The sequence below is a fragment of the Alosa sapidissima genome, chromosome 1 (assembly GCF_018492685.1).
Source record: "Alosa sapidissima isolate fAloSap1 chromosome 1, fAloSap1.pri, whole genome shotgun sequence".
Lineage (NCBI taxonomy): Eukaryota > Metazoa > Chordata > Actinopteri > Clupeiformes > Clupeidae > Alosa > Alosa sapidissima.
The window spans coordinates 33,378,293-33,395,676 of NC_055957.1; the positions used below are offsets into that span (position 1 = coordinate 33,378,293).

Here is a 17,384-nt window from a genome sequence, read left to right on the forward strand (position 1 = left end):
CAGCAGTTTACGGAATGAATTATGTGTCACGATAATTTCATTACATGGACGAAATGCATAATAGAATCACGAAATCAGTTTTGTGACCTGCTAAAATACATTTCGTGAGTCAGCAGTTTGCAGAATGAATTAGCCAGTGGGTAGCCTAGGCTACCATTTAGAAGTCGCCACTTCAATCGCGCCTCCCGTTAGTCAGAGCTCCGTGAAACAAAGGAAAGCCCTTTATTTGGACGGGCAAGTAGGCATAGCGATTAGGCCTATTATGCGTGCACTCCAGCGAGACGATACTGTATAAACTAGGCCTACTGTTAGGCCTACAACAAGTCGCAATTTATTAGGCTATCCAATCGCTATACTGTTTTCATTAACATTACAGGAATCCACTTCATTCATTGTTTTAAATATTGTTGCTTAGCCCACGAGTTTGTCAGTTTCACTTGCACAGACACGCATAGACTTTGAATGAGAACTCACAGCCTACCACTACCACCTCGGCTAATATTATGCCTCTATATTTGATGAATTAAGAAGTAGGCCTATGCATTGATCAGGGAAACATTTAGTTTCTTTTTCTTTCGGTCCACGGTTCCAGCAGTTGTGCCGCAAAATTAACAGACAGAAGCACCGGGCATAGACCTAATCTAGCCTAAATTCGTTGTCCAGTGGACCAGCAATCTAGGCTACTCGTCGAAGAGGGTCATAGTTTGAAGATCATAGACCATAGATAATTCAGAGAAAGCCTATGCAGTTGCTTTTCGCGGACCTAGGCTAGGTCCAGCACGGCCTGGCACCGGTTCGCGGATTGCCAATCACACTGCCGTTGCAAAGCCTCTGAATGCAGCCAGCTGTCCCGTTTACCACGAACTTAAGCTGTGGCGAAAAGTTGCAATACATTTCACGCAGCTCTGTGAATAACGGGAGGCGCGAGTGCCACTTCTAAATGGGACCCACTGGCTAATTAATTCCGCAAACTGCTGACTCACGAAATGTATTTTAGCAGGTTACAAAATTGATTTCGTGATTCTTTTATGCATTTCGTCCACATAATGAAAATATCCTGACACATAATTAATTCCGTAAACTGCTGACTCACGAAATGTATTGTAGCAGGTCACAAAACTGATTTTGTGATTCTTTTATGCATTTTGTCCACAGAATGAAAGCATATGTCACTGAATGCATTTCGTAAGTTGTTACGTTACTATTGCGTGGACGGAATGGCTTTTGTAACACAACACAATAATTCTGTGGACGAAATTGAAATAGGATGCACAGAATGATGCGTGTAGGTGCATTCCGTATTTACGTAGACAGAATTACTTTTGACCAAACATTTCGTCTACGACAGTGAATACTGCATTCAGCATTATGTCCACAAAAGGAAAAGGCCACCAGTCAATTTCGTCCACGAAATGTGCTCTCTTCAGTGTTTCGTGGACACAATGCAAACCAATTTGTGCATTCCGTGGACAAAAGGCGTAATGAATATATGTATTTCGTCACACGAAAGTCATTCTGTCCACGAAATAAGGCATGTTACATTTGGCGCCCCATAGTAAACGCATGCAAAACAGCAGCTGTAGTGTGTGACAAAAAAACACTCGTATAGCACACACAAAGTGCTGTTTGTGTGGAAACTTTTGTGGCCACTGAAAGAAGGTTACACTAGTCTGGCTATCTTCAGTGATCTCTCTCGCCTGTGCAGACAAAGGCAAAGACAGGAAACCGCAATCACCTCCCTGCTTTCTGCTGTCCTCTACAGAAACACAGCAATCTTTCTCGTGGTCACACTAGGAGACAATATCAGTCTTGACTACTACAGAAAACAAAAACGGTACGGCTCAGAAAATGCTCCCATACTGACCAAACCAAAATGGGAACAGAAATTAGGTCTATGCTGCACTACGGCCTGGAGAGGGTGCAGGGGTAACAACACTCTTGAAGTAAGGAAGTCTGATCACTAATAAAAACACACTGCTATTTCCTGTGGCCATGTTGAGATAATGAAAGTCAAACAAAGCCAGACCATGTTATGACCAATTTTTATCCTGAAAAAAAACTGATTCAGTGTTATTCTTGATTTTAATTAATTAAAATCAAAATAAAAAATAAACACATTTGTCCAGGGTAATACTCTACAGTATGAAATATCACACATTTAGGACATTTCTGGTTAACTGGTGTAAATTAGTTCTCAATATGAACCAATTAGTTTGAGTCAATAGGTCATATACAGTATAAAACACATTATCAGTCTTACTCAGAAGAATGTTAAACATGTGTCTCTAACTTGTTTGTGTCTCCAAAAATAAAAGCAGTTGTTTCAGATACACAAGAGGTGAAGCAGATGCTAGATACATCATATTATTCTCAGTTAACAGTATTTCTGTCACGGCCCACAGACTCAGGACAGGGAGGTAGAGTTCCAACAAGATAGTCTTTATTTCACAGGTAAACCGGAAGTGGGTTATCAAACCCAGGCCAGTAACAAACAGAAGCTCCAAAGAACTTAAGTAAAAGTCCCAAAACACAGAAGATCGACAACTAACTCCGGGGGTGACTCGAGGGGTCCGATCAGGAGGACGCTGGAACAGTTGAGGGGAATCCAGGATGAGTACTCCTTGGGTGAGTCAGGCTGGTGGATAGCACTGTGGTGTCATCTCAGACGAGGCCAGACAAAGACTGAGGGGAGACTGGGGTTTAAGTAGGGAGTGAGGCTGATTGGGAACAGGTGCAGGTCATTAGTAAACTGGGGAGTGTGAACGAGTCAGGGGAGCTTCAGGAGAGTGAGCAGTGGGTGTGGCTGGAACAGAACCTGGTGTGACTGACATTAACACCCCCCCCCCCCCCCAGGGGCCGCATTCAAGGACGAGGGGGCCCGACGGGGGCCGGTCGACTGGAATGTGCGCGATGGAACTCGGTGAGCATGGAGGGGTCCAGGATGTAGTCACGGTTGACCCAAGAGTGATCATCAGGGCCGTAGCCCTCCCAGTCAACCAGATACTCCAGTCGACCTCTGCGGCGCCGGAGTTGAGGATGTCCTTAATGGCATAGATGGGACCCTCGTCCAGGAGTAGCGGCAAGAGGGGTTCCACTGCAGCACCAGGTTCTGTGGAGGAAGGAGAGTGAGGTGAATGGTAAGGCTTTAGAAGTGACACATGGAAGGTGGGGTGGATCTTGTAGTCAGGGGGGAGCTGGAGGCGGTATGTGACTGGGTTTATCTGGTGAGTGATCGTGAAGGGACCAATGTATTTGGGGCTTAGCTTTTTGCTTGGAAGACTCATCCGAATGTCCCGGGTGGAGAGCCAGACCTTCTGTCCAACCCTGTACCTTGGTGTGGAGGACCGTCGGGCATCGGCATGGCGACTCTGGCGGCAAATGGCTCGCTGGAGGTATAAGTATAAGTATATATACTCTTTTGATCCCGTGAGGGAAATTTGGTCTCTGCATTTAACCCAATCCGTGAATTAGTGAAACACAGCACACAGTGAGGTGAAGCACACACTAATCCCGGCGCAGTGAGCTGCCTGCAACCACAGCGGCGCTCGGGGAGCAGTGAGGGGTTAGGTGCCTTGCTCAAGGGCACTTCAGGTGGCTGTGAGCTTCGCCCCAGACCTTCTCACTTTCACGGAACCAGGTGTCTACTGCTGGGACATCCGAGGGTTCCCCTGACCAGGGGAATAGTGGTGGTTGGTAACCAAGTATGCACTGAAAAGGGGTCAGGCCGGTGGAGGGCTGGCGTAGAGAGTTCTGTGCATACTCGGCCCAGGGTAGGTAACGGCTCCAAGTGTTCTGGTGACCATGGCAATATGTCCGCAAGAAGCGGCTAATTTCCTGGATCCTTCGCTCTGTCTGACCGTTGGTTTGGGGGTGGTATCCCGAAGTAACACTCACCGTCACGCCCATCAGCCGGAGGAAGGCCCGCCAGAATCGTGAAATGAATTGGTCCCCTATCCGACACTACATCTTCAGGGATTCCAAAGTTTCTGAAGACTTGCGTGAACAGTGCTTCAGCAGTCTCTGCGGCCGTCAGGAGACCCTTCAGGGGAATCAGTTTGCAGGCCTTGGAAAAACGGTCTACAATGACAAGGATGCAGGTGTGGCCCTCAGATGGGGGAAGATCGGTGGCAAAGTCGACTCCGAGATGTGACCATGGTCTCTTCGGAATGGGCAGAGGCAAAAGCTTCCCTGCAGGCAGGTGACGAGGGGTTTTGGCCATGGCGCAATTCACACAACCAGCTACGTACCTACGGACATCTCTCAGCATGCCCGGCCACCAGTACTGCTCCTGAAGTAGTGAGAGGGTGGCCATGACCCCAGGGTGTCCGGTGCCGGGTGAAGAGTGTGCCATGGTGAGGAGGTGAGTTCGGAGACTACGAGGCACATAGGTGCGATTGTCTGGCTTGTTAGGTGGCACAGGCTCAGTCTCCATAGCTGCGGCGATCTGCTCATCTAAGGTCCACTGGATGGGCCTCACCACCACGCCAGCTGGTAGGATAGGCTCAGGCTGTTCAGGGTTGTCCTCAGGGCAATATATGCGAGACAGGGCATCAGCTCGACAGTTAGGTGAGCCTGGTCGGTAACTGATAGTAAAAGGTAAAACGTGTAAAGAAAAAGGGCCCACCTGGCTTGGCGAGGGTTGAGTCGTTTTGCTTCGCGAAGGTACTGGAGATTCTTGTGATCAGTTAAGACTAAAAACGGATGATTGGCTCCCTCCAGCCAGTGACGCCACTCATCCAGGGCTAACTTGATAGCAAGCAAATCTGTTACCGATGTCATAATTGCGCTCTGCGGGGCTCAGCTTCCTGGAGTAGTAAGCACACGGATGAAGACGAGGAGGGTTACCATGGTATTGGGACAATACTGCGCCGACGCCCGTGGTGGAAGCGTCGACCTCGACAACAAACTCCTTGCTGGGGTGAGGGTGACGGAGGACAGGGGCTGAGGTGAAGGCCTCCTTGAGTTCCCAAAATGCCTGGGAAGCCTCTGAGCTCCAGGAAAGGGTCTTAGCTTTTTCTCGGAGCAGAGTAGTTAGGGGAGCAGAGATCTGGCTATAGTTCTGTATGAATCTGCGGTAAAAGTTGGCAAAGCCCAGAAAGCGCTGAAGTTCCTTTATAGAGTGTGGAGCTGCCCAGGAAAGTACAGCCTGGACCTTCCCGTCATCCATGCGAACTCCCTGGGAGCAGATGTTGTAACCTAGGAATTGGACGGTAGGTTGGTGAAAGGTGCACTTCTCTACTTCTCTGCTTTGAGAAAGAGCAGTCGAGACAGGACCAAGGAGACGTGCTGTATGTGGTCATTGAGATTAGGGGAATAGATCAGGATGTCATCAATGTAGATTATAACAAATGTATTAAGGTAATCTTGGAATATTTCATTCATGAACCCTTGGAACACGGATGGTGAGTTCGACAACCCATATGGGATCACGAGATACTCGTAATGACCAGTAGGGGTGACTAAGGCTGTCTTCCACTCGTCACCACGGCTAATGCGCACCAAGTTGTAGGCACTTCGGAGGTCAAGTTTGGTAAACAGCGTAGCTCCACGCAGCTCTTCCAGAGCTGCAGGGACAAGAGGCAGGGGGTAACAGAATTTGACAGTGATTTTATTGAGGGCACGGTAATCGATACACGGTCTAAGACCTCCATCCTTCTTGGCCACAAAGAAAAATGGAGAAGCAGCTGGAGACTTGGAGGGCCGGATATACCCTAGCTTGAGGGCTTCATCAACATACGCCTTCATTGCTTCCTGTTCTGGCAAGGACAAAGGGTAGACCTTCCCCCGAGGCAGAGGGTGCCCAGGTAATAGGTCTATTGCACAGTCCCAGGGTCGATGTGGAGGTAGCTGGGCTGCTCGTTGTGGACAGAAGACATCCCTGAAAGAGGCGTAGGCTGGTGGGATGGTGACCGGACGACTCTGCTCTGGACTTTCAATGGATGTGGCATTCACCTGGAGAGTTGGGCGTTGGCTGTGAGAACGTGGGAGTTGTGGGAAACAGGAAACTTGACAGTTCTTGCTCCACTGAAGGATCTCCCCAGTAGACCAGGAGATTGTAGGTGAATGCTGAATCAGCCATGGGCGCCCCAGGATTACCTCTGCAGTGGACTCTTCGAGTAAGAAGAATGTGATTGATTCCACATGAAGACTTCCTACCCGCATATCTAGGTTCTTTGTTTGATATTGGACCCGCTTGCGGGCTAGGGGCTTACCTACTATGGAGTGGACGTGGAAGGCAGGGACGCAGCGAATCCGCGGGAGTTGGAGGCGGTGGCAGAGGGAGCCCGAGATGAAATTCCCTGCAGAGCCTGAGTCAATGAGAGCAGAAGCCATGTAGGAGGACTTAGAATCAGCATGGATGACAGGTGTGACTAAAGGCTTTAGATGGACACTGGGAGTACGGACTGCACTCACCATTGGTCGAGGCGGGCGTGTGGGGCATTGGGCGATGAGGTGGCCCGAGTTGCCACAATATAGGCACAACCCCTGAGTCAGACGTCTGTGTCTCTCTGATGGAGTGAGCCGCATGGTGTCCACCTGCATTGGTTCTGCTGTGGCCCCTGCTGCCTCTTCCCCGGCACAGGGAACGTGGACTGATAAAGAGGTGGAATGGAGTTCGCGGAGGCAATTCTCTCTGCGATGTGCAACACGAATGGCAAGCTGGAAGAATCTTTCCAAGCCTATGGCATAGTCATAGGATGACAGTTGGAGCCGTAGAGTGGGTTCTAACCCCTCATTCCAGCCGCTGGCAGTGGCAAGGGTACGGAAGCGGAGGGTGTAATCTGAAATGGACCTTCGTCCCTGCCTCAGGGCATGCAGCTCCGCTTGGATGGAAGAGTCTCCCTCAGGAAGGTCAAACACCTGTTTGAAATGGGCCACAAAGGGATCTACTGATTCGGTGATGGGTCCACCTACACTCCAGACGCCTTCTGCCCATTGTAGAGCACGTCCAGAGAGTAGGGAAATGATGTATGCAATGCGGGATCGCTCTGTAGGGAACCTGTGGGGTTGCATCTCCAGGGTCAGGGAGCATTGCAGGAGGAAGCCTTTGCATGCCTCAGGTGATCCAGAGTAGGCTGTAGGATTAACCACAAGACTGGATGGGTTCAACGGCGGAGGAGGTGCTGGCGCCGGAATTGCCGCTGTAGTTAGTGCCTGGCGAAGCTCGTTAACCAGTTCCTGGAAGTGGTCGCCAGGTTGATTGGATCTAGGCTCCATTGCCTGGTCTGGCCTTCTGTCACGGCCCACAGACTCAGGACAGGGAGGTAGAGTTCCAACAAGATAGTCTTTATTTCACAGGTAAACCGGAAGTGGGTTATCAAACCCAGGCCAGTAACAAACAGAAGCTCCAAAGAACTTAAGTAAAAGTCCCAAAACACAGAAGATCGACAACTAACTCCAGGGGTGACTCGAGGGGTCCGATCAGGAGGACGCTGGAACAGTTGAGGGGAATCCAGGATGAGTACTCCTTGGGTGAGTCAGGCTGGTGGCTAGCACTGTGGTGTCATCTCAGACGAGGCCAGACAAAGACTGAGGGGAGACTGGGGTTTAAGTAGGGAGTGAGGCTGATTGGGAACAGGTGCAGGTCATTAGTAAACTGGGGAGTGTGAACGAGTGAGGGGAGCTTCAGGAGAGTGAGCAGTGGGTGTGGCTGGAACAGAACCTGGTGTGACTGTGACAATTTCCTCTTCATTGTTCAATAAATAAATAAAATAAAAAGTTTCCATTAAGGCAACTGACCAGTCCCTCAAGACGTTTGCATCAAAGACCCCTGTCTCTCAAGCTTACGCCAACAGACATCAAGATGGCTATGAAGCAAGCGGTGCTCTTAATGTTTTGGTGTAAGTATATGCCTTTGAAAATATTAAAATGCCTTTTTGATTACTTTTTTCAGATCTACTACTGAGTATACTTATAATCACAGGACCTACTTTAATAGATGAAGCCGTTGGCTCCCACATATATAACACCAGATGTGATATGTTTAATCTATTGCAGATGTGGGCTCCAGACTAGGTATGGTCTCAGGACTACGAGTTGAGGAAATTTCACCAGGAGGCAATATCACTGTATTGTGATTGTCCAAAAAATGACAAAACTAAAATTGTATGGTTTGGAGAAAGCTTCCATTCAAACCGACCTCCACTGATGTTACCGTCTACCAGAGATCCACAATTCAAACCTGTCCCTCGCTACCGACCCGTCTGGAACTCCTCCAGTAACTCCTATGATCTCATCATTACAAACGTCTCTGAGTCTGACCTGGGCCTGACCTGGGCCTGTTGTGTCCATGTAACCATGGACACAACAGCACAGCTTGCAGTTGGAGCACATATGACTTATAGCTGTCTATCTAACTATTCTATTGTATCTTATCCAGGTAATTATCAACTCATTTTACTTCTTACAATTGTATGGTATATTCACAGTGTCAATGCATTGTATGCTTCTATTTGAATAATAAGTGTTACAGCATTTTTGGCCTTTTCCAAGACATTTGGGTTTTAGCTTAATTTCACACATGAAACCTCTAAAATTAGGTAGGTGCAGGAAGATTGAAAAAACTCTTCTTTTAGCTCTTGGGTCAGATCAGTATATGCCAAGGAAAGTTGGTCAGCATATGAAAGATGACTGATCAATACCACAGTGGAACATACTGTAATCGCAAATACTTTGGCACAAGGCCACCTTCATGAGCTGAAATGTTACTATTGCAAATGTTTTACGGAGAGATTAAGAGTTCTCTTCAATAGCAAAGTGTACATAATACAACCATAAAGATCAGACTCATGAGTGCATAAGACACCAACTCTCAGAGTAGAATAATATGCATAACTTGTATGCACCATAACCGAGGTGGCAATTCCATATTGTAACAACTTGTAATCAATAGATGATGCATTCAGAATCAAGAGGAAGACCATTAGTTGCTCCCTCTTACTAAGTGCCTGTAGCTACAGTATGTGTGTTGTACTGGAACTAAACAGAAGATTGTAGATGTGTGCTGTCTTTAATATTCCCTTCTGTAAGTGACCTCAGGGTCCCACCCCACTCCTCCACTATAAGTATAAGTATAAGTATATATACTTTTTTGATCCCGTGAGGGAAATTTGGTCTCTGCATTTAACCCAATCGGTGAATTAGTGAAACACAAACAGCAGACAGTGAACACAAAGTGAGGTGAAGCACACACTAATCCCGGCGCAGTGAGCTGCCTGCTACAACGGCGGCGCTCGGGGAGCAGTGAGGGGTTAGGTGCCTTGCTCAAGGGCACTTCAGCCGCGGCCCACTGGTCGGGGCTCGAACCGGCAACCCTCCGGTTACAAGTCCGAAGTGCTAACCAGTGGGCCACGGCTTCCCACAGTACTCCTCCTCCCGCTGATGATGGTCAGTGCTGGTCACTGCTGGTCATCTTGTGTCCTGTATCTGCTGTACTCTCTGCCCTACGGTATTCATTTTAGGACATCCTCAGACTCAGGTGTCAGACTCAGAAAAACATCGTCATCTTCAGACAAAACAGCCTCAGCGTCAGAAAAACCTCTGTCATCTTCAGACAAAACTGCATCAGCGTCAGAAAAACTTCTGTCATCTTCAGACAAAACTGCCTCAGCGTCAGAAAAACCAGACTCAGGTGTCAGACTCAGAAAAACATCTGTCATCTTCAGACAAAACAGCCTTAGCGTCAGAAAAACCTCTGTCATCTTCAGACAAAACTGCATCAGCGTCAGAAAAACTTCTGTCATCTTCAGACAAAACTGCCTCAGCGTCAGAAAAACCAGACTCAGGTGTCAGACTCAGAAAAACATCTGTCATCTTCAGACAAAACTGCCTCAGCTTCAGAAAAACTTCTGTCATCTTCAGACAAAACTGCCTCAGCGTAAGAAAAACCTCTGTCATCCTCAGATAAAACTGCTTCAAACCAAACTGCCTCAGAAAAAGTGGAGTCAGGTCTCAGAAAAAACGCTGTCAGAAAAAGTGGAGTCAGGTCTCAGAAAATCAGGTCTCAGAAAAAACGCTGTCCGAAAAAAAAAAAAAAAGAGTCAGATGAAAAAGTCTCAAATGAAAAGTTATTGTAGGGACAGAAGAAGACGACGGATACAGAACGGTGAGTTTAATATTATGCTTAATACGTTATTCTGTCACTGGCAGGGTAGGAATTTCACGGCGGCGACGACGGCCGTGGTAGCCCCTTGCGTTGGCCATGAAGCCCCTTTGAAAATCATAGGTTTACAGGCCACGGTGGCCTTGGTGCCCCCTTCTTTCAATATTCTGCTTTGTGTCCTACTAATAGCGATTTTTATTTAGCCTGCGGCCTGTCAAAATAATCTTAGCATTCACAGCGCAAATTAATTTAGTCTTTTACGCAGTGGAGAAAGTGACATTGCAAGAAAGTGCGTCCAAATTCCCCCATTATTCTCAGTTGAACTACTCGCGAAGTAGCCTATTCATCACACACATCACAAGTGATGTCACATTAAAGAGCTTTTTCTCAGCTTTTCAACGATGTTAGCCGATAATTGCTGTGTTGAACGGTTCGCGAGAAAAGTAAATAATATAATTCAATTTAATCATACATTCTACTGAAGGTTTTGCGTCCATGATCTCCCTACCCATTCATCTCGGTGGAATACTTTACGAACCTTCTTTTAACACATGACAAACCACATATCAGAATAAACAGCAGACCTTACCGAACATAAAGGTGTAAGCAGTCCCCTGTACAGTTAGCCGTTCCAGAGTAATCCAGTTTTGAATTTGCAGTAAATTTCGACATGCATTGATGTCTCCAAATTTGGGCTTTAAGTTTTACAATGTGTTTAAATTGTTCCACATGATTTCATAACGGGCCAAATACAAAATAAATGTTTCAAATATCGCCTAGATATTGGTAAATCAGAGGACGGCTGACTAGTTTATGAAAGTAGCCTGATCACAAAATGCTAAGCATGCATCTAGGCTATTTGAGTTTCTTAAAGATGAGCTGTGCTTAAATTTAAATTGTTCAATACATGATTTCATAGCAGGCCAAATATAAAATAAATGTTATATATAGCCTAGATATCTGTTTTTATTAGATGATCAGATGATTTACAGTTATATGTAATATGTCATGTTTCATGTGTTTGTAATGTTTCATACAATGATGCAGGTCTACTGCAGTGAATAGGCTAAATACAACTTTGATCATTTTTATAGCCTACTACTGTATAGTTAACTTTGGCCTTGGTGCCCATGTGGCCTTTGTGCCCCCCACCAAATATGCCCAACTGAAGGCCAAGTGGCCTTGCCCCCAGAATGGTGAAATTCCAAGCCTGGTCACTGGCATATTATATTTGGTGCTTGGTTAGATGTAGAAATTATAAGTAAAGGTAGAAAGTGATCCAATGGTATACACATTGTAGGAAATCCATGGATGTAACTTAGCTAACCTCACTTCGCTAGTAACATTAGCAGCTGCTGTAAGGCACATACCGGAGTAAGCTACGTACTACATACAGCAAAATAATTTGTTTTTCATAGGATTACGGTACATTCAATGAGCTAGGGAAAAGTGGGTTAAACATTTTTACACCACGAAAGTCCAGAACGACACCTGGACCATTATTTCTTACTTTTGCTAACCGTTTCCCAGTTGTACACTACCTACCAGTAAGAAACCTGCATCATTATCATCACATCATTATTCCCAAACCCCCATAAAGACAAATGTGCTATGTCATGATGTAATACCATATAATACCATTATGATAATACATGAAATAGCAGGTACCAACAACAAGGCACATTTTTCTAAATAAGTTAAGATAACATCTCATATCAAATGAATTCAACAACGCTGCAGTTATTGTCCCCTGGGGATTACATTTCAAGTACCTGTCTATCTTTATGTCTGTCTATTATTGTTGTGCAATGACAATGACAACTGCTAACGTTTTATAATGGTATTATATGGTATTACATCATGGCATAGCACATTTGTCTTTATTTAATACTTAATACTTTTCTGAGACCTGACTCCACTTTTTCTGACAGCGTTTTTTCTGAGACCTGACTCCACTTTTTCTGACAGCGTTTTTTCTGAGACCTGATTTTCTGAGACCTGACTCCACTTTTTCTGACAGCGTTTTTTCTGAGACCTGACTCCTTAGAGATGTTTTTCTGAGGCAGTTTGGTTTGAAGCAGTTTTATCTGAGGATGACAGAGGTTTTTCTTACACTGAGGCAGTTTTGTCTGAGGATGACAGAAGTTTTTCTGAAGCTGAGGCAGTTTTGTCTGAAAATGACAGATGTTTTTCTGAGTCTGACACCTGAGTCTGGTTTTTCTGACGCTGATGCAGTTTTGTCTGAAGATGACAGAGGTTTTTCTGACGCTGAGGCAGTTTTGTCTGAAGATGACCGATGTTTTTCTGAGTCTGACACCTGAGTCTGAGGATGTCCTAAAATGAACACCGTACTGCCCTCATCTCCTCCACCTGTGTGTACTGCCACTACCATAAGGCCGGTACGGCTCAGTTACCTCTCTCACCCAACCCTTCTTCCGCCCACTTATCCTCCTCTTCACTACCAGAGTCATCATATGAACGCTGTCAGTCATGAGCAAACAAGTACAAATCATGTACTGCTGTCATATATTGCTCTTTCTCTCTTGAAATACCCTACCTATACGGTTTTTCAGCCTTTTCCTTCCTGAGGATGGTTTGCAATGCTAGGTGTAATCAATGTATCATGGAGATGTTGCTTATTACACATTGTTGAAGACTAACATGTAAGTTCAAGTGCAAGTGCAAGTGCAAGCAAACTACATTCACATCCTGTAGATGTTACCATGAAACAAAACCTTGCAACCCCAAACCACTTGTGATGGAAATATCTCATGTTTCTCATGAAAGTGATCACAAAGGTCTCTGAAACAAATCATACCCTCCCCTTACAGTTACTGCAACCAAGGACAGGAAACCCACAACTTTGACACTGGCCACTGAGACACCACTGCAGTGCGGTCCTTCTGCAGCGTGATAAACAGAGGACTTTGCGTTTTGGTACAAAACATTAATTCATCATCTGGCATGAAAAAAAGCTCTTACTAAAAAAACTTGCTTTATTTTCATTAGACCTGGGGCTAGGGTCTTTAGTTGCCAGTTATGGGGTCAGCAGAGGAGAGTGACCACAGCCCAAAACATCAGCACTAGTTAGCTTCCACTACTCAATCAGGAATAAGAGGAAAGATGAGTTAGCTGATGGGTGTGGAGATCTGCCAACTTGGTCACGTTTGAATAAAATGGGGGCCCTATCCCTAAAGGGGCCCTGAACAAGAAAAACCTAGGCACATGTAAAGCACAGCTTTAAAGTCCCAGGTAATGACTAAGTACAGGTAACAACTCAAGTGCAAGTACAAGTAACAACTGAAGTAACAACTGGTCAGCTTGATGGCATGTGCTTAGGATTTTTATTCAATAGTATGTCATTTGAATATTATTGGTGTACGTGTTCAGGCTAGGTTTTCGATTGCAAGTCCTTGTCAGTCAATACTGAGAAAGAAAATAACAAAGTGTAAGACTGTGTTTTGCCCATGAGTTCAAATACTGTTCAAATAGTGCAGATGTATGCAGACCTTTTAGTAAAGTGATCTTTCGTGGACATTTTGACTGGACAAGCCCTAAATGCACTTAAACCACCAACTTACGGTTCAGAACATGCGTTCAGACCATCAAAATAGGGCCCAAGCTAACTGCTAACTTCAACAGTTTGCTTTTGTTGTTGTCTCTACATATATTTCCCCCACACTAAAGCATAATAAAGTTACTGTCTGAAATGTCTCAATTACAAACCTATGCCTTTAAACCACAGAGTTAGAGGGCATGTTATAGAAAAAAATCAATCAAATAACTCATTGATCCGTTGTCATAATATATTCAATATGCATCATTTTTAATTTGATTGCAAGTATCCTGCATAGTGTCATATTTATTACATGATTTTGCAATACAGGCATTATATGTAAGTGCATTAAAAGGCATGCTAATACCTGAGATATTACAGAGACTTGTTCTTATGTCAGTGAACTAGTGTGGGCATTCATAGCCATAACTGTGGCTGGCTTTTGGGCTTCGTGCTCCACACCCCACTGTACAGCAAGCCCACAGGCCAGCTCAGACAGTAGTGGAAACATTTGTGGTCACAAGCGGAAAGTTCAGAGACAGGCAACATGTTTAAGATTTTTTTTTAATGTGACACTGAAAAATGCAAAAAAAAAAAAAAAAGTTTCTGTAGAATCTACATATATAAGCAATTCAAGTGCATAAATGACTGATAATCATGATCATGGATATCTGTGCTGTAGAAAGAAATGTGGAGTTCTAAGTCTTAGAGGGCCTGACCTTTCTCTTTTATATACACGAAACTGAAACATAACACTTGTCCAAGAGCACTTTGCAAAAGCTTTCTTGCAAAACCCACAAATGTTTCCATCTACTGCAAAAACGGGGTAAGTGACAAAAATAGCAAATATGATGACTACATGTCATGTTATAGAAAAAAATCAATCAAATAACTCATTGATCCGTTGTCATAATATATTCAATATGCATAATTTTTAATTTGATTGCAAGTATCCTGCATAGTGTCATATTTATTACATGATTTTGCAATACAGGCATTATATGTAAGTGCATTAAAAGGCATGCTAATACCTGAGATATTACAGAGACTTGGACACTAGTCATGTCCATCCATAGTATAGAGCGCTGAGCTATGCTATATTATACAAGATATATACAGACAGACAGACAGACAGATAGATAGATAGATAGATAGATAGATAGATAGGCCTGACAAAAGCAAATTAATTATACAATTGTATGGCACCTAGCTGAAAATACCTCCTATATTCTCATTTAACACATCAGAGTTGACAGAATCTGTTGCTAAAGATGGTCTTTCACTTTGTTAGCGTATTGTGTCAGGTGTGGGAGGCGTTTTCTAGGATCACCAGGAGTTTTGCATCCTGTCCTTCACCATCTACTCTAGCTTGGATCACACTAGAGGAGATAGTCTCAGACACAAAAATGGCAAAGATTACAACTACATGCAATATCAATGTGGCTATATTTAATAATGCAATTGTAATATCCACCTTTTTGTATGGTTATTATTATGATGATGAGTTGTAGTATTAACTTGATCAGTGGAAACATCACCAGCACTGCTGCTGCTTTGTTTGGTGTCTGATTTTGTTTCAACTTTTTGTAAAAATTACTGACACAAAACATGAACTCAAGCTTCAGAAACAGTTACAAGATTTATTTGTGAATAAAAAGCAATAGAGTTAACTAGACAGCTCTTCATGAATGGACACTAGTCATGCCGATCAATGGAATAGACCGCTGAGCTATGGTATAATATACAAGATATACAAGGTCCTCCTATATTCTTCTTTAACACATCAGAGTTGATGGAGTCTATCGCTCAAGATGCTCTTTCGCTTTGTTAGCTGTATTGTGAAAGGGGTGGGAGGCGTTATCAAGGATCCCCATTTTGCTAGCATCCTGTCCTCCAACTTGAATCAGTCTGGTGGCGATACTCTGCTAGTATGCTTCAGGTACACAGCGCTAAGCCCCATTCAGACTGTAAGTGAAAACCAACAAGAGGCCATGTAATGTTGATGTAATTAAGCAATTACAGGCAAAATTATTACTGGTGATGTGGCGTTGCACAACAAATCATTTCAACTTTTGAGGCAAGCCACAGGTAATAAGCAAATTGTCGTATGTGTCAATGGGGCCATATTCTCCAAAGAAGTTTGATTGAACATGTCCTTTTTAATTTTCAATTTGATGAAGTTCATACATGATAACTTCGGACCTCGGAATAGGTACTGAAGTCAGAGTTTTGAGTTTTATTTCTTGTTCTCTTGGGTTTTGCTTTGTGTGCTCTGGCTGGCATATCCAATGAAGCATAACACAACTCTTTGTCTTCATCCTGAAACACAGGTAGGTAATATATCAATAACCATTCCTTTGATCTGCCAGGAACAACTAGGTAAGGGGAATTTAGAAGGCGCTAACATTTTCACAAGACATTTTATCTTCCCATCTTAACAAATTACTATCTTTATTTGAACAGACATCCATGCAGATGATAATGAAGTATACAGCTCCCTTACATATAAGACTGTGTAAGTGTCCTGGTTAATATTATGTCTATGTGCACAGTCAGAGACATCTTAATGACCACACTATCATTCATAATGGCAAATGTCTTCTCATTGCTTATACTTTTGTAGATCAGATCAGATTGTTAAGGTATGTAATACCATACCCCAATAAAAACAAGCTTGTTATGATGTTATGGTTAAACATATCCAGCCGAGGGCAGCTGTGGCCTACTGGTTGGCTCTTCGGACTTGTAACCGGAGAGTTGCCGGTTCGAACTCCGACCAGTAGGCACGGCTTAAGTGCCCTTGAGTAAGGCACCTAACCCCTCACTGCTCCCCGAGCGCCGCTGTTGTTGCAGGTAGCTCACTGCGCCGGGATTAGTGTGTGCTTCACCTCACTGTGTGTTCACTGTGTGCTGAGTGTGTTTCACTAATTCATGGATTGGGATAAATGCAGAGACCAAATTTCCGTCACAGGATCAAAAGAGTATATATACTTATACTTGTCCTACATACTTAAGATTTTATACCACATTTTAATGAAAGAAAGTTTTATGCATTGATTCTCAGGTTATTGCCTGTTAAAGACATGGACATCTGAGACACTGCTCATATTTTTATTGGGTTTACCATAAACTTCATTAGCAATCAATCAGTAAAGTACCTGTTTTCCTGCTCGACTTTCTCTCCTCTTTGAGCGCTCCCCAGGTTCCACTGGTGCTGTAGATGTTGAATAACATCAGCTTCATAATAATGCTACGAAGTTATGCCACATGGGAATGAATGTAAATTGCTGAGGTGCTCTACAAGGATTTAGGAGATCTTGAGTCATACCTGTCTTACAGCGGCAGAGGCAGTACACACAGGTGGAGGAGATGAGGGCAGAGAGTAGAGCACACATGGGACACAAGATGACCAGCAGTGACCAGCACTGACCACCATCAGGGGGAGGAGGACAGGTAGATGCTGGGGAAGAAGCAGCATCTGTTCAAATAAATCAGCACTGATGTATACATGTTGGCACAGGATTGATGGCACTGACCACCATCAGGGGGAGCAGGGGAAGAAGCAGTATCTGTTCAAAGAAACTACCAGTAATGAACACATAACAGCAGAGGATTTTGTTTACAAATCTACAAATTTACACGGAAAGGAAGACTTTCATCACATTTCACCAATTGATTAATGACTATAGTGTAATGTACCGCATGATTGTTGTTTTTATTTTAACT

At 44.3% G+C, this 17,384-nt stretch overlaps 1 protein-coding gene across 6 annotated transcripts in view; it reads right to left on the bottom strand.

Moving 5' to 3' along the window:
- Window positions 1-1,763: 1,763 nt before the first annotated feature.
- Window positions 1,764-17,384, bottom strand: part of LOC121711350 — a 64,108-nt gene continuing 48,487 nt past the window's right edge. For 2 of the 6 annotated variants that reach the window (XM_042094911.1, XM_042094891.1), the window contains exons 3-5: window positions 16,987-17,118; window positions 16,817-16,872; window positions 15,279-15,977 (exon numbers count right to left, since the gene is read on the bottom strand). In XM_042094911.1, the coding sequence (XP_041950845.1) occupies window positions 15,840-15,977; window positions 16,817-16,872; window positions 16,987-17,118 (326 nt within the window). In that variant the 3' untranslated portion in view covers window positions 15,279-15,839. Of the gene's footprint in view, window positions 1,775-15,278; window positions 15,978-16,816; window positions 16,873-16,986; window positions 17,137-17,384 lie in introns of those variants that run through there. The other 4 variants (XM_042094872.1, XM_042094882.1, XM_042094861.1 and 1 more) reach the window with 4 other exon arrangements.